This window comes from Anthonomus grandis, chromosome 3 (assembly GCF_022605725.1).
Source record: "Anthonomus grandis grandis chromosome 3, icAntGran1.3, whole genome shotgun sequence".
Lineage (NCBI taxonomy): Eukaryota > Metazoa > Arthropoda > Insecta > Coleoptera > Curculionidae > Anthonomus > Anthonomus grandis.
This window is the reverse complement of record NC_065548.1, coordinates 12605045-12621804: the sequence shown is the minus strand read 5'-3', so window position 1 is coordinate 12621804 and position 16760 is coordinate 12605045. Positions and strand designations below refer to the sequence as shown.

Here is a 16760-nt window from a genome sequence, read left to right as displayed (position 1 = left end):
CGTATCTAATAATTGTGTTATAAGTGGGTTATAGTCAGTTGATTATTTTTGTGTGTCGACTATTTCCATTCACAAAAGCTGAATTATTCAAATCAATATCATTACCATTATTGAGAAAGAAATAATTTATAAATATATTTATTTTTATTTTTGGAGCTGATAGTCTTTTACACATAATAGTCATTTATGCACTTTTTTGTGAAATAAATTTTATGACTTATTCTTTTTTATTTTATAAATAATTACATCTTCTCCACTACGACCTGTCTCATATAATATATATTAATCCTCAATATAATATGTATAGTGTTCAATTTTTCAGTTACCCAATTACTTGTTATATGAACTCTGCACATCTTACTAATTACGCCTCTGTACAACTCATCTGCCAAATAAGTTTTTGCAAGTTGACGTCTGTAGCTAACCATTTCTACTCAAGTTCAAGGAATTCAAATTTGGATATATTAACTATAAAAAATTGTCCAAACTTACTTATTATTTAACTATTTAAGAATAACAAAGACAAACATTCTTTGATAATAAATACATTTTAAATTTATTGGCTGTCAAACATTATCCTCCAGTTAAACTTAAGTAATTTTGCGTATCCGTAGACTCGTACAAGTTTAAATTTCGAAAAGTTAGTAAATGGATATTGCTAATTAAACCGACACTTTGTAATATTCCCATTGTGAAACATTTAAGTTTCGGCTTAAGCGTTCTTCGAAGAAACTTGCGCGCCCGAGGTATTTAAGAAAACACTTTGCCAGTTATATAACGTAAGGCGAATGACTAAATAATATGTCTTGATAAGAAAACGATTTAAACTTTGTTTTAGGGAAACTATACCGAACTTACGCTTAATTAACATTTTATTTTAAGTGAGTGCAACGGGTTGATTTTCATGGGTTATTTTTTTTTAATTTATTTTAGAACAAGGATACGCGAACACAACAAAAAAGAAAAATACATTTCAAAGGATTCAGAGGATATTTAAGACTGCACATAGAAAAGAAAAACACGGATCCAGTTCTCCCAGGCATGGCAGGGCGGTTACTACAAAAGGTGTCCCTCAAAGGGTAAGTAATTCTATAAGTTTTAGTATGCTAAAGTCTCTAATGAATTCTTTTAATGTCTTTTTGTAGTCAAGTTTCAAAGTTTCAGTCAAAAAGCTAATGCCTGCTTATGACTTGTCCAACACACTATTTTTTCTTCAAAAATTAAATAAAACGAACCCTATTAAATGGCAGAAATTGGATTTAAGTTAATTTTGTGAAAGGGCTATAAATACTCTAAAATATAGCGACAAAGGGTAAAGCTTGCCATACCAAAATAACCACTAAATGGATAGAATATCTTCGGAAATTGAAAATAAAAAATCTTAGTGTAATGTAGGTGTAAATTTATAATCCTACAAATTTCAGTATAAAGATCTCAATATTTAATTTGTTACTAATTAATTAAAATTATAATTGAAACCCACTAATCTTTTATAACTGTCTATAATTAATTAATATCAGTTTTATGTGAAGTATTTTTTATGCTCACTTGAGCGCAATACTGATTTGGTTTCTATAGACTTCTAAGATCCCTACTGTGATAAAGACTCTCTTTTATTCTTAAAATATAATTTTTCACAGTGATAGGAGATTTTTTTACTGATTTGAGGTTGATATTTTTGTTCATATAATAATTTTGTGTTTTAAAGTGTTTCATGCCTTTAAAGAAAATAATAAATTAAATATCCTGGCCTTAAATCATGGGCTTCTATAATCACAGCTGTAATGAAGATTGTAGTTTTTAATATTTTTTATCAGATCACTGTTAAGATAAATATTTCTCATGCCTATAAGAAAAATCATCGAATTTTTAAAATCCAATGATTTTTTTATCAAATGAATGAATTAAAAATATTTTTATTTAAAATTTTTTATTAAACATATTATTTATTTAAAGTGTGTTCTTTATTTAATGAAAATTTTATGAATAGTCTCCTTCTCTCGAATTTTCTGTCAAACTTTGGTAATTTTTACTAGTTTAAACCAGTTTTTATTTTTACATTGGGTCTCACTACAGATTATATTTTTTTGCCTAAATTAAGGAATTTTTAAGTATTAAGTATAAATTATACTTGTAACGCCCTATTTTTGTTAAGTTAGAAATTATTTCTATTTTTAAAATTTGTAAAATAAATTATTTTTCAGTTTTTGGTTTCTACCTGTCTTTTTAAGTTATGGTGTATTTTTCAATAACAATCTTCCTACAAAAAGTTGAGATGGTATTACTTTGGATGATTTCAACGTTAATTATTGTGAATAGATCTACTAGAGTTATAATAGAATATAATACTTTAATTGGTTATTTTCCAATTAACGAGCATAATCTTTCTATAAAGTTTCATGTGATTAAAGTACCTCATATCTCAGATCATCGACTTCTTTTCTGTCTTCTTAAATTACCAAAAATTATTCAAATTACGTTAAAATGTTATACAGGGTGTTTGGCAGAGGGTTATCCAAACTTAGTGAGCATATAGATAGGCTCAGACAGAAGATATTTTCTTAATAAACTTGTGTTCTAAAAGTCTCGGGTTTTTTTATATCATTGATTTTGTGTTATTTTCAGGATTTTCAAAAACTTATGCCTTTTGACATCTTTAAATTTTTTCAGCATGTTTTTCACGTTTTTTTTTACATTTGTATTTAGTCTGTAATGTATCCCGAATCTAAAAAAATCAATATCAAGGACAAATAATACCGAAATATTTCATTTTGAGCTCAAAAAGTTAATACAAGTAGCAAAAAAAGTTAACTTTATATTTTATTATAAAAATTTTTTATCTTTATCTATTTAAATTTATAAAGTTATAAATCACTGCTAAGTTCATTATTCTCTTTAATTTATAATATTTTTTCACTGATTTCAGAATTTGGGCTGATAGAAATCAATCTTTTCTGTTACTTTTTTTTAATACTGACAATGAAAAAGCGTTATAAATTTCACGTAGATTATCAGATAATTGAATTTCGTTACTCATTCCAGGTTGGGATCGATGCCCAGATAAATAATTCATTTTATTTTATGCGATAAATATATATGAGATAAAAGCTTTGTGTTTTTTTTTAATGGATTTAAGAAAAAATATAATAGTTTTTTTAATTACTTGAGAAAAATCATTTAATTTTTTTATTTCGGTCCAGTTTTATCATCACTGACAAAGTTTTATATTATGTTTCTCGAAAGTATAAATATAATAATAAAATTTATAGGCAATGCAAATTGCATTTTATGTTAAAAATACAACACTAATTTACAGTGCAATAATTGTATTGATGTATATTTATGTAGATAGCCTTTAAATTAAAAAATAAATTAAAATTATTCATATTATAAAAAAAATTCATGTATTTGACATAACAAAGTAAAAATCCGGCCCTGAAAAATATCTAATTGCATATGCAGCACTTCTTACCATTACAAAACTATACGAGTAGCATAGAACACAAAAGACGCCTCGAGGAAATTCCAATGGAATTTTCCGGGCCATTTTACGGCAAACGCATCCATAAACAAGCCAAAGGGCCCCTTCTTTCCTAACCGTCATTTTGCATAGTTAAATTCCCTAAATAGCCAAACTTTCCGCTCGCGCTACTGAAAAAGATTTACTTTTATTACCCCCGGACTATCTAGGAGTAGAATGGAACACTGTTGTGTGGTTTTCCGATGGTTGTTGCGTTATTATATGGTATTATTAAGGAACGGACTAGGAATAAATATACAGTTTTTATGTAAAATGCAAAAAACTTACCAAATTTAATACTAAAAATGGTAAAAGCAGTTTAAACAAATTCAAGATTAAGGAATTTCCTTAGCGATGGGAAGTGAGAAGTCCGTAGAGAGCTAATATTTTTTTAGAAACAATTAGGTGTACCATCAGGCTTATAGCAAATTTATTAGGTAATTGAACTATATTTTCATAATCATTAGTGACATATAAATCAGTAATTAAAATTAACACCAGCAGAAGCATTGGTAAGAATGTTGTGGGAAGGTCTATTATCATTATCATCACTATATGTATGAAGAATTTGAATATACTGCTTACACAAGTTTGCTATATCTTGACAAAAAGCAGATTTGGTCTCTATAATGAAAAAAGTTGAGCAAACTATGGCTGAAATATTGATTATTTATAAATTATCTTTTAATGAACCATCAATGCCTCTCATATAATTACTATAACAAAATGGTGAAAGATAATTACGTTTAGCTTTTAGGTGAGAGAAATATATATATAGGTTTCATAAGAGGGCTCAGTAACAAATGAGCAGTTTTTCTGCTGTATCTCTGTAGTGAGCTTTTTGAGGTCTAAGAAAAATCATTTAGAGATGTAGTATGCTGTTATGTAGTATAACTTGATGTTGTATATTTTCTTATTGGAACATAGTAAGCTATATCTATAAATAAAATTTCATGAAAGTTCCCAGTAGATACATTGAAGTCATTATCAGCCAATCAATTCTGGCAGTTTACTGAAGCAAGGAAATGATTCAGTATCCATCATACCTCCCATCATACCCAAGATCTTTTTTCTTTAAAATATTAGAAAATTGAAGGTGACATTCAAAGCAAAGTGGTGAATGTATGAGTTAAGAAGCAGATCACTTGCTTTCAGTATACGGAGCATTTTGACATTAGAAGGTACTAAATCCAGAAATACATTTTTGCTGTTAGGTATGAAAATATGTTGATAAAACTTTAAAGAATCCAATGATTGAGCTGCGTGAATTGCTGCATCCTTTCCTGGATACTGGACTAAAGCATACTTATCATTGGACCATGCAGCATTGGTAAGTTGAAATCACCAAAAACATAAATGTTGCAAGATGTGTGATGTGACCCAATGGATTCAACACTCTCATAGTAATGATTATACAGAGTGTCCCAGCGAAAACGAAACAGAGCTATTTTCGGTATGAAAAAAATTTTCTTTTTCAAAAATCTCGGACACGTCGATTTTATTTTTGAGGGGGACAACTTTTCCTTACCAAGGCACCCTCATACCAGCAACCCCCTTCGAGGGGGTGGAGTCACCCTCAAAATCCTAAATGGAAAGAGGGGTCGTATGATACCTTATTTTAAAGGTCTTTTAATTCTGAATATAACTGCCAAATTTGAAGTGGCTAAAATTATTTCTCTGGATAAAACAGCTTGTCAAAATTGCGGAAACAGCGAAAATGAAAAAGGTATTATGGACTCTTTTTTGGATAATATTTTTAAAAGAACAAGGAAATCCTATTTTCGAAGGGGTCACTTATTAATTAAGAGGCCACCTAATACCTGGAATCCTTTACGAGGGGTTGAAAGCACCCCTTAAATCTTAAACAGAAAGAGGGATCGTGTTATACCTTATGTTGAAAGCGTTTTCACTTTAAATTTAAATGGTGACTTCTGAGTGACTGGTGGATTTCTTCTGGATATGAAAGCCAAATAAAATTCTAGAAAAAATGCTTTAAATAAACCTTTATGCCTGAAACCCTTTCTTACAATTTTTTTTATTGGATCATTAAAACATGATTAAAAATTTATTAGTATTGTTAATATTATTGTTATTACACCTTATCAGCATATCATAAATGAGAACAAAATACCAAATAAAATGCAAACACAAGTATCTGAAGAATTTATTTAGCTTGCTAAATATCATTGGTACTTTTTTCATAAAGCAGCATTTATTTAAATAGTTTTAAATTATTACCCAGTCTTTTACGTGTTGAAACACTGTTAGCAATGGTTTATTCTACTGCAGAGAGGGTTGAGGTGATAGAGTTTTTCTTTCGACATAACAATTGTGCCAATAGAACGGTACAAGAATTTAATGACCTTCATCCAGAAAAACGAGTCAACAGAAAATACGTTCTAGAAATAGTTGCTAAATTTAGGGAATCTGGCAGTGTCTTAAATAAAAAGCGTGAGGTTCAAAATGCTGTTGTTATCAATGAAGCAATGCAAATAACTGTCCTAGGTCAACTTCATGCCGAGCCAGGAATAAGTGTCAGAAAATTGGCGACGAGTAAGCAAAAGTAGTGTTCATAGGATACTTAAGCATAATAAATTCCATGCTTACAAAATTCATCTGGTGCAAGAACTGAATGAGGACGATTTTGACAGACGAGTGCAATTTTGTGAATCGCTTAGTGATATGATAACTGTTAATCCGCGTCTTATTTATAACATTTGCTTTTCAGATGAATGTAGTTTTGTTCTTAATGGCAACGTAAATCGTGATAACTGCCGCTACTGGTCAAATGCAAATCCGGGCCAGTTTCGTGAAGTTCATACCCAGTTCCCTGAGAAGTTAAATGTTTGGGCGGGAATCTTGGGCGGCTCCATTGTTGGTCCGTTTTTTCTGCCCGGAAATTTGAATGGAGAAATGTACCGAGATCTCTTGGAAAATGCCGTATATCCACGAATAGTAGAAATAATGGAAGGCGGAAATCATTCTGATGATGATCAAGTCGTTTTCCAACAAGACGGAGCGCCTCCACATTATGCTGCTGGTGTGAGGCAATATCTTGATGAGATATTTCCTGATCGTTGGATTAGAAGGGGAGGACCTTTTATGGAATGGCCAGCTAGGTCACCCGATTTAACCCCATTAGATTTTTTTATGGGGGCATTTAAAAACAAAAGTTTACGCTACCCAACCAAACACCCTAGAAGACTTACGCCAGAGAATTATAAATGAGTGTCAGATGATAACACCTGAAGTTCTACAAAACGTCAGGCATCGTTTTGAGCAAAACCTGTATTCCTGCATGGAAGTAGCGGGGCACAATTTGAACATTTAATAAATTGACGTAATTCAAATAAACTTGTTTTATTTAAAAGACACAAAAGGAAAAGGGTAGGTATTTCTTATCTCTCCACTTTTACTGGCAGTAAAGATATTTCTTGCTATTTTTATATCCTCAAGATATCCATCAGTCCCTCAGAAGTCACCATTTAAATTCAGAGTAAAAAGGCCTTCAAAATAAGGAATGACACGACCCCTTTTTTATTTAAGATTTAAGGGGTGCTTTCAACCCCTCGTAAGGGTTCCAGGTATTAGGGTGGCCTCTTAATTAATAAGTGACCCCTTTGAAATTAGAACTTCCTTATTCTTTTAAAAATAATATCCAAAACAGAGTTCAAAATACCTTTTTCATTTTCTCTGTTTCTACAATTTTGACAAGCTGTCATATCCGGATAAAAAATTTTAGCCACTTCAAATTTGGCAGTTATATTCAGAATTAAAAGACCTTTAAAATAAGGTATCACACGACCCCTCTTTATATTTAAGATTTTAGGGGTGATCCCACCCCCTCGAAGAGGGTTACTGGTATGAGGGTGCCTTGGTAAGGAAAAGTTGTCCCCCTCGAAAATAAAATCGACGTGTTCGAGATTTTTGTAAAAAATTTTTTTTTTCATATCAAAAATACCTCTGTTTCGTTTTCGCTGGGACACCCTGTATAAAACCATAGGAGACCAGTGGAATGTATACAGCACCAACAATAAATTTGTAGCTACCAATTTGGCACAGGAATAGGGTTACTTATTTTATTGGGTATTACGTCACTTATAGCAAAAATCAATATAGAAATTACTATCTCACATCTCAAAACTTAAAAAGAAGAAGAAAATAGACCTATTCACGTATTTAAAAAAAAAATATATTTACATCTATTTACATATATATATATATATATATATATATACATTGTAATTCGATATAAATATCGATACACTTAATTTAAGTTCAATAAGTTGTAAATACAATACTTTACTTGAGGTATAATGGATTTTTTTATATACCTAGGACCTGAGGTTTAATCTAATAATCTCTAAAATCATTTCTTCTTTTTAATATCTTACTCCTAAAGACCTAATTTTTAAAAAAATACCTAATTTGAACCAACGTTTCGATAGTTTTATCTGCTACCGTTATCAAGGTAATTAAAGTAAAATTAAATTAAATGAAAAATATAAACAAAATATACTTATATTTCAAACCTCCTGCTATATAATAATTCCGTTAAAACTCCTTCCTAATTAATGGTTTAATATGCCATATCTCATATTTTTTTGACATTATAAAAGTGACCAAGAGAAAATGCTCGAAATTATTTTTCCGTTTGAAATTTGGCCAATAGGGGGCGTAATTGAAAGGTCAATAATTCAATTCTAATTTTCTCCGAACAATAGCACATTAAAGTACTTCTTTTAACATAATTAGAAACCTTGGCGTATCGATCTTCATAAAATAAAGAAATGTAGTGAAAGTGTAATTGTCTACATTGGCTAAAACATAAAAAAAATTTCCACGCTTACTGAAACACTCTGTATAAGTAAAATAAAATAAGTAACTCATTATGAATTCGTCACAACAATACAGATTTTACTTACAGGACATAGAGCTGCTCTAAACCATCCTTCATTATTGAGACAATGTAGATGGACAACTTATTATTAACAAAAATTAGAACCCCCATCACTAGATTTCTTGCCAGTCCTAGCATTCCGAAATAGCTCAAATTTATTTCACATAAGTCCACTATCAGATATAGTATTGTTTAAGTTACTTTCAGCAAAGATTTAAATGTCATAAATGCCACATACTCTAAACCAAATTAATTCCATGATTTTGGGCCGCTTAATGGTGTTGCTGTGAGTTTTTTTCTTTGCAGTCAACAACCACTGGTATTCCTACATGATACCTCATGGGATTTTTTGAGATTTTTTAATAATTTTGATATGAATATATTTTATAACAATAATTTATTATTTGATTTTAAAGCAAGTCTCACTATGTTGTCATTGCAAATAATTTTTGTAGGTTTATGCCTACTATTTAGGGTTTTACCAAGACGATTCACCTTATCAATTGTCGATGTCTCTTGAAGCTGTTTAAACACAGCTGATATACGAACTCTATCATATCCTAATCCGATCATCAAGAGAAGGAGAATTAGGAGATTCCTGGAAATTAATTATCGTGAGGTATTAGCACTTTCAACACGTTGTTGAATTTCGTAAGGAGTATTGACAGTCTAAAACTATTAGAGTGGAGAGAACTAGGTTTATTGTAACAAGTTTGTCTTTCAGCAGTTTAATTTCTTCCTACATATGTGTCATTTTCTTTGCAAGGAGAGTGACACTTTTAAAGGCATCTCTGCATAAATTGCAAACCACTCTTGATTCAGAAGTTGAAAGACTAGAATACTTCAGGCATTTGAAATAAAATATGTACCACATTTTAAAGCCATTGTAACCTCAAGTTCTAATCCATTATTTAACCAATCCTTGAATATTTTGTAAAAAATGATTATCAATTAGTGAAGAACTTGGATAAAATAAAGATTTTATAAAGCACAAATGTATAGAAACACATTCATAGTTAAAATAATTAAAAATGATTCTATGTTTTTCAAAGCGTTATGTTATACCAATGAACATTTTAGATCATTTAAGAGAAAAATTAAGTATGTTTTCTACAGCTAAAAAAAATCTAGTTGAAAATCTGATTTTTCCTACACCGACAATAAAAGAACATAAGTGTTTTATTTATTCCAAATAGATAATTATTTAAAATTAATGCTAATATAAATGATTCATTTTTTGTTAATTATTGAATCATATTCTAAATCAATGAACCTTTGATATTCCTGCTTAAGCTGTTCTTTATTTCCAACTTGATAAAAGTAATATAATATTGTTTGCATAATTTTGTGCATAATTATTATTTCTTAGGGTAATGAACTACGTCAAAATTACTAATGAGAATAGTTTATTTAAGCCAATATTTTAAACTAGCAGTTTTAAAAACGTCTGATTTTAACCACTTCTTTTCATTTAAAAATATTTAGAAAGAAGAATTAATTATCAGTGTTTTTTCTGCTAAAATAAATGTTTAGGCCTATTTATTTTCTTTCTTAATGCTAATCCCGGAATTATGAACAAATTTATTTATTTTTTTCATAATTTCGTTCCATCCTTTTCTATCCTAGGCTAGTTGTTTAGCTTCATGTAACTCTTAATTAATCAGTATCTTTGTCTGATTCACCAAACGGCTTGGAAATTTCTTCTAGGTCTTTTTCGTCAACTCTGTGCTCAATTTTTTCCATCGTACTTTTTCTTCTGGCAATGTAATGACATATTAACTGTATTTGTGTTCAAATGTTGAAGTATTTCTTTTGTATTTGTTTAAGCAGCCTTTCTTTTACTTTGAGTTATTGTAAACTATACCCATATTTCAAAAGCCTTTATTTTTTAAATAAATACTAAAGAAAATATTAGCAAATAATTTTTTTAGTGTTGAGGATTACTATTATAAATAATATTCTATAATCGTCTCTCTAGAGTTAATTTAAACTTCCTTACTTGATTTTGATTAAATTCGTGGAGTTTTAATACGTGAGTACCTAAAATTCCATATACAGTGTGTCCAACGTAAGGATGTCTATCATGGGGATCTCGGCAGCTATAGGAGATACGAGGTTGATTAAATCAGAGAAAAGTTGCGCATTTTAGAGCCTAACAATTAACAAACCACCGTTTAGAAAATTTTAAAATTTTGAGTAGTTCCGGAGATATTCGAGAAAAACCGAAATTTGCCGATTTTGTTTTTATTTTTTTCTGACGTTATTTAAAGAGATATGGAAAAACAAAAGACACTTTCTCATGGCCACTTTTCGAGCTCTAAAAAATAACATTGCGAAATTTTTCGTACGACGTTTCGTTTCGAATAAACCATCATCAACTTAATTTTTTTATATGGTGCGTAAAAAAATTACACCCTGTATAAAATAGCATATTTTTTTACGATTTTTGGACGATATATAACACAGATTTTATAATCTAATAAACAAGATTTGTAGGAAAAATGTCCGTCTAGAGAGTAGCAATATACTTCTCAAAAAGAACTTTTTTCATTTTCTTTTTATAAAAATATTACAAGCTTGACTTTAATATATTTTTCAAAAGCGGTGTAAATAATATTTTTTGAACAGATCTCTCCTACGGGTAATATAAATATGGTCAGGTCTTCAGGTTTTAACAAAAAGTTCCATTTAGGTCCTCGTTTCGGATGCATATATGGCTATGGGAATAATAAGTACTTCTCAGCCTAATTTTTTTTTAAAGTAAGTAAAATCCTTCCTTATTTGTAATGAGAGACCCCTGGTTTATGAAACTATTTACTACGAAGCTCCCAATTTCATTAATGTATTGAAAATTGTTCTGTGGTCTGCTAATATTCATGACTGTTATCTTACTCGTATTAAGCTTTATCTCATACTTTTTGCTTTTCTTTTCCAGACTTTTCATTATGTTTTTCATTTCTTCTTGGTTTTCATAATTAATGTCGGCATATCTCAGGTTACTATTTTTCTGCCCTCCAACTATATCCCAAACCTTCGTCTGACTAGTACCTTTGGCATAAAGATCTTCCTAACACCGGCATCCTTTCTGAAATTATCGAAATTTGTATTGTTATTTTTTTCCTATGCACTTATTATTTTTTACTTCTTATATATACTATAAGAAGATTACTTCTTATCGATAGGGCGTCCTCATATCCGCTAATATTAACTATAGATGCTGCCATTTTACTTTGTCGAAGGTCTTTATGTAGTCACAAAGTATATAAATATAGGGGTGTTAAATTCATAAGTTTTTTTTGATATTAGGGAAGTGTTCTTTTGTGCCTATTTCAAGGATAAATTCTGCTTGCTGTTTTGATATTTGGTGCAATAAAAAAGATTTCAGTCTTTCGTGTATTACATAGAGTATAACCTTATTTGCGTGTGATATTAATGATAATTTTCCAGAATTGTTGTACTCTAGCAAAGCTTGTTTTTTAGTATAAGGGGAAAATGGATATTATACAGTTGTCGTGCTTTAATTTCAGGTATATAATACCTACTCCAACCTCTCCTGTCTCTTATAAAACCTCTGCTGTGATCTGATCTGGGCCAGGAGATTTTCTAACTTTAAGCCTTCTAATCGGTTTTTTACCTCTGACTTTACAATGTTGGGTTATTTCTGTAACTTAGTCGTGGTTTCCCTATAGGAATCACCTGCAAAAAGACTGTATCTTTTACAATATTTTCTTCAAACCTCCGCAATCACTTTCACTATACATCAAAGTAAATTAAATTACTGCTGAGATAAATAGTAAATTTTTCTCACGCCCATAGAGAAATAGTTCAGGTTCTGTAAAATTTAAAAAAAAATACTATAGCTTTATAAGTGTCACAAGAGATAGCACCTCGTCGATTTGTTTCCTACTTCTAGGTTAAAACAAATTTATTCGATAATTTTTTTAAATTATTGGTAGAATAGATACTTTATTACTTGTACATTAATTAAAAAACAAGATATATATCTTTTTATGCTTAATTATTAAAATTGCTGCTTCATAATTATTATATTTTCTTTTTCGGAACATTGTTAAAATTTCTTAAAATCCGATTTTTAATTTTTTTTTTATCTATTTGAATTTATTGAACTTAAAATCACTGCTAAAATAAATGGTTTAATTGTTCTCTATTAATGAATAAAATTATATTTATTTTATTTCTTTATATTTAAATTGAATTTATTTTTACTGAAGAGGTAAGTTTTGAATTTTTTTCCATTGATTGAATAATTTTTTCTATCTGTTACGGGTTAATCTATGATTAAGTTTAATCTCATAATTTTTTTATTATCATAAGGAATGAACTAGAAAAAGAAAAATTAAAATGAGCTCATTTAAAGGTTAGATTGGATCACTGTATTAGCTACTTAAAGGCCCATCCTATAACATAATGTTTTTTATTTCTAAATGGAAACACCTCATTTTACTGGTATATTAAATAGTGACAATATCAAAACGACTATTGCATAAAAAGCAATGAATTTTTGTTTGTGCTAAATATACCGACCGGTTGAAAATTCATATGCGACAAATTCCGGTTCCGGCGCTAGCGAAACTACCCATTTTATGTAAATTTTTTTTATTGCAAAATAAAATTTGTTATCTAGATTAAAGCGATGGCATTTACATTTTTTGCATTAAACGAACGTTCGAAATGGTTTTCGATATGTCGTTTTATTTTTATTTTTTTTTAAATCGAAAATATAAAATTAATTCTGAAATATGAATAAATTAAATTTGGTATATTTAAACACCTTTTTTGAACCTATTTTTATTGTTTTATATATGCTTGTGTTGTTTCTTTAATGTACTTTTTTAATAGCATTTTGTGTTATATTCATTTGTGTTTTATATAATGCATAGTAGATGTCTTCTTTTATTTTAATGCAAAGCTAAAACCACTAAAATATATATTGCCCCAATGAGATATTTAAAAATATAAATTTTTCTTTGACTAAATTTTATTGGAAAATGGTTTGCTCCAAGAATAGCAAAATTTTGAAAAATATTGTTTTAAGGAAAATATTTATTTATTTCACTTAATATCGAAGAACCTATAAAAAAATTTAGAGAGCTTGCCTCAAATATGAATTTAAAATTCCAAATTTCCCAATGCCAAATTAATTTACATTTAATTAAAAAAACAGTTGCTTCTAGAGGTTTTCAAAAATATATTTTCTTACATTTTAAACGCGTAATAATTGATTTTTTCATTTTGTAACGTAAGGAAGCCAATAACGTATTTATAACAAACCTTAACCTCAATACCTTGCTTAAAGCAAACATTTTTCAATTTCAAGACCCATTTTTAAATTTAGTTTTCCAGGATAAAGGTCGATTTTCGAGATAAACTTTATTCACTAACATTTTTAAGATTAACAATTTCTTAACCGCCCTTTTTATGGCTTTTGTAAAATTCAACATTTATTTTTGAATTTAATTTTCTGGGAAAACTTTAAAAAACTATCTACAAAAATTGATAAGATTAATATTCCTTAGTTTTTTATTTAATAGCTAAAGAGTGTAGAATGCCAAAAACTTTTTTCTTCAATTTATACTTGTCTTTATGTATATTTATGTTTGTCCTTCTATCCTATAAATGAAAAGTTAAAAAGACTATATACAATATTTATATTACCTATATGTCCATTCAGGCTTATTTGAAATTCAAAACGTTTTTGAATTTGATTTTTTAGGTAAATGGTTAAAGAGGAAAATTGTATTCTGGAAAATTGTAACTAATATTTTCTTAAACATTTCTGATATTGTATAGTTGCTGATTTATGGAATAACAGTTTCAAAAATTAGGTTTACAAATATTTGATATTTTCAAAACGCTATGCTAGGGTAAAAACTCTGATTGAATCACAAAAATAATTATTGGAAAATAGCAAATTATTTTACATATAATTTGTAGAATTTTCTGAGCTCTACATATCTTTTAATCATACTATAGGAAAAGCAATATTATTTTATGTTGAAAATTAAAAGTAATTTGTAAAACTTTGACGCTTTACAGTTTCTATACGGATCAATATAGTGGTGTGACCTAATAACGTAATTAGTAGCTAATATTACTCTAAATTTTTTTTCTTTATAGTTTTCCTTATCATAAATGGTTTTCATAGAAAATTGAATAAAGAAAATTCCAGGTACTCAAATACTTTATTTTAAAGCCCCCAGACCATACAAAAAATTACTAATAATACTACTTTTTTGCAAAAAAAAACATGAATTTATAGTACATAACCAAATAAATTGGTTTTCACCCTGAACTTATTAATTATAGATGACGATACGTATTTTAAAAATAGGGTGGGCTATCTATCATCATTTGAGCCTATTAAAATATTCAAGGGAAACCGAATTTGCGTTTATTTTTTTAAATCTACCATTTATAAATATTTCATTGTTCATTAAAATGCAAAATGCAGTTTTAGCCTGTATGTTTTGTTGTAGAGTTATATTGTTTTATTTAGGTTTGATAATCCAAGAAAAAAAAATAAAATTTAAAAAAGTAGAAAAAAGTTGATGATGGTCGCAAGGATTAATAAAAAATCTGAAATTGGTTATTTAGAAAAACAAGAAAAAGATGCAAATATGCATAAAAACGTACTTTTTTTACATACATTTTCGTAAAAATCAGATCAAGCAATAGAAATTGCTAATTATTTTAAAATATCTAATAACCATGTAATAATTTGAAATTTTTCAGATATATAGCGAACAAAATAAACATAATCGTAATATGTTACGGAATCCCGACAACACATTTACAGTATGTTGTTAGTATATGCAAATAAGTTTGCATTTACATTGGGAAAGCGTGGGATTTCCTGCGCCTAATTTATCCGCAAAGTTCGCCCGGAAGAAGACCGTCTCAGTCGGGCAAAATTATCGTTAATGTTCGGTAATTTTCACGAAAAGCCCGAGAAAATGGGGGGAAATGGTCCGAAATAGCCCATCTGATGCCACATCAATAGCGCGGCGGCCCCTTATTTCATAGCCGGGCCCGATAATGGTCGTCGTTAAATTAAGTGGGACGGAACAATAGGAAAAAATTAAATCAGTGGTAGATAAGGAGATTTTTGTACGTTTATATAACCGGAATAATTGTTTAAGGGGAGACCATGAGTCAGTTCTTTGAATTTATTGCGATTTTTCTATGATTTTTGGTTGGAAAAAGTATTTAGTTAATATTCTCAGGAATGTATCATTTACTTGAATGATATGATTGAAATTTAATTGAATTCACACCAAAAATATATCAAATAATTAGTAAAAAATTGATATTTGTCTATCGATAATTTTAGAAATCCATATTTTTGGTTTCTGAGATTCTGGAAACTTTCGTTCTTTAAGTGTGACCATGACTTCGAGATCTTTTGACATTCTGGCAAGTACATCCGCATTTTGCTCTATGTCCATCCATGATATTTCCAACATGCATCGATATGTTCACATTTCGAAAGCTTCCATCATCTTCCATGCCCCAATTTCATAATAAAGAATACTGAAGAAGTAACAACGTAGTGATCGAATTCAAACGAATAGCGACAGACTTTGGCAACACAATAGGGACGACTTCATTTTTTCAAATAATGGTGTGGCTTGTTCAGTTCGGCCACAGACCTCTTCCCAGCTTACTTTTATTTTTTTATTTAGATTTCTATTTATTTATTTAATTATAAAGGAATAAATTTAACATCTCGTTATGCGTATTTTTTTTAAATCGCTCGGACTCTCGGCATATTTTGCGAAAAAAAAAGGGTGCCAATTTCTTTATACCATTTTTGGATTTTCCTTACAATTTTAAATATTTTCTATGTAGCATGTGCTATAGCTAATTCCAAGACTTTTGGAGTTATTCTCATTTAAAATTTGAAAATTGAAAAAAGGTCATGAAGAAAAGGAAATTTTTAAAGTATTTTTTACAACGTTTTAGTCTATCGAAAATAAAGCTTAAACTAAAAAATAATAAAAAAAAATAAAAAATATAAAAATAATTATATTTTAGCAAATGTTCGAAATTTCCTCCGTTAGATAACTGACCATACCCTTATCGATATCTACAAATTCCTGCCGTATATTTCGAATCATTTCGGGCGTTATTCGACGTATTTCTTGACTAATGCGTTGTTTAAAATCATCTAGATTTGCCGATTGGCTTTTAAATACCTCTCCAATAAGGTATGCCTATAACAAAAAGTCTAGTGGTGTTAGATCAAGTGGTCTTGGTGGCCACTCAATAATACCGCTCCATCCAATCCACCTGTTTGAGAAAGTGTCGTACAAATAAGTT

General features: G+C 29.2%; 1 protein-coding gene across 4 annotated transcripts in view; it reads left to right on the top strand.

Moving 5' to 3' along the window:
• LOC126733777 (uncharacterized) overlaps positions 1 to 16760 on the top strand; it is a 559879-nt gene that overhangs the window by 487350 nt on the left and 55769 nt on the right. For all 4 annotated transcript variants that reach the window (XM_050437172.1, XM_050437171.1, XM_050437170.1 and 1 more), the window contains exon 6: positions 934 to 1079. In XM_050437172.1, the coding sequence (XP_050293129.1) occupies positions 934 to 1079 (146 nt within the window). The remainder of the gene's footprint in view (positions 1 to 933; positions 1080 to 16760) is intronic.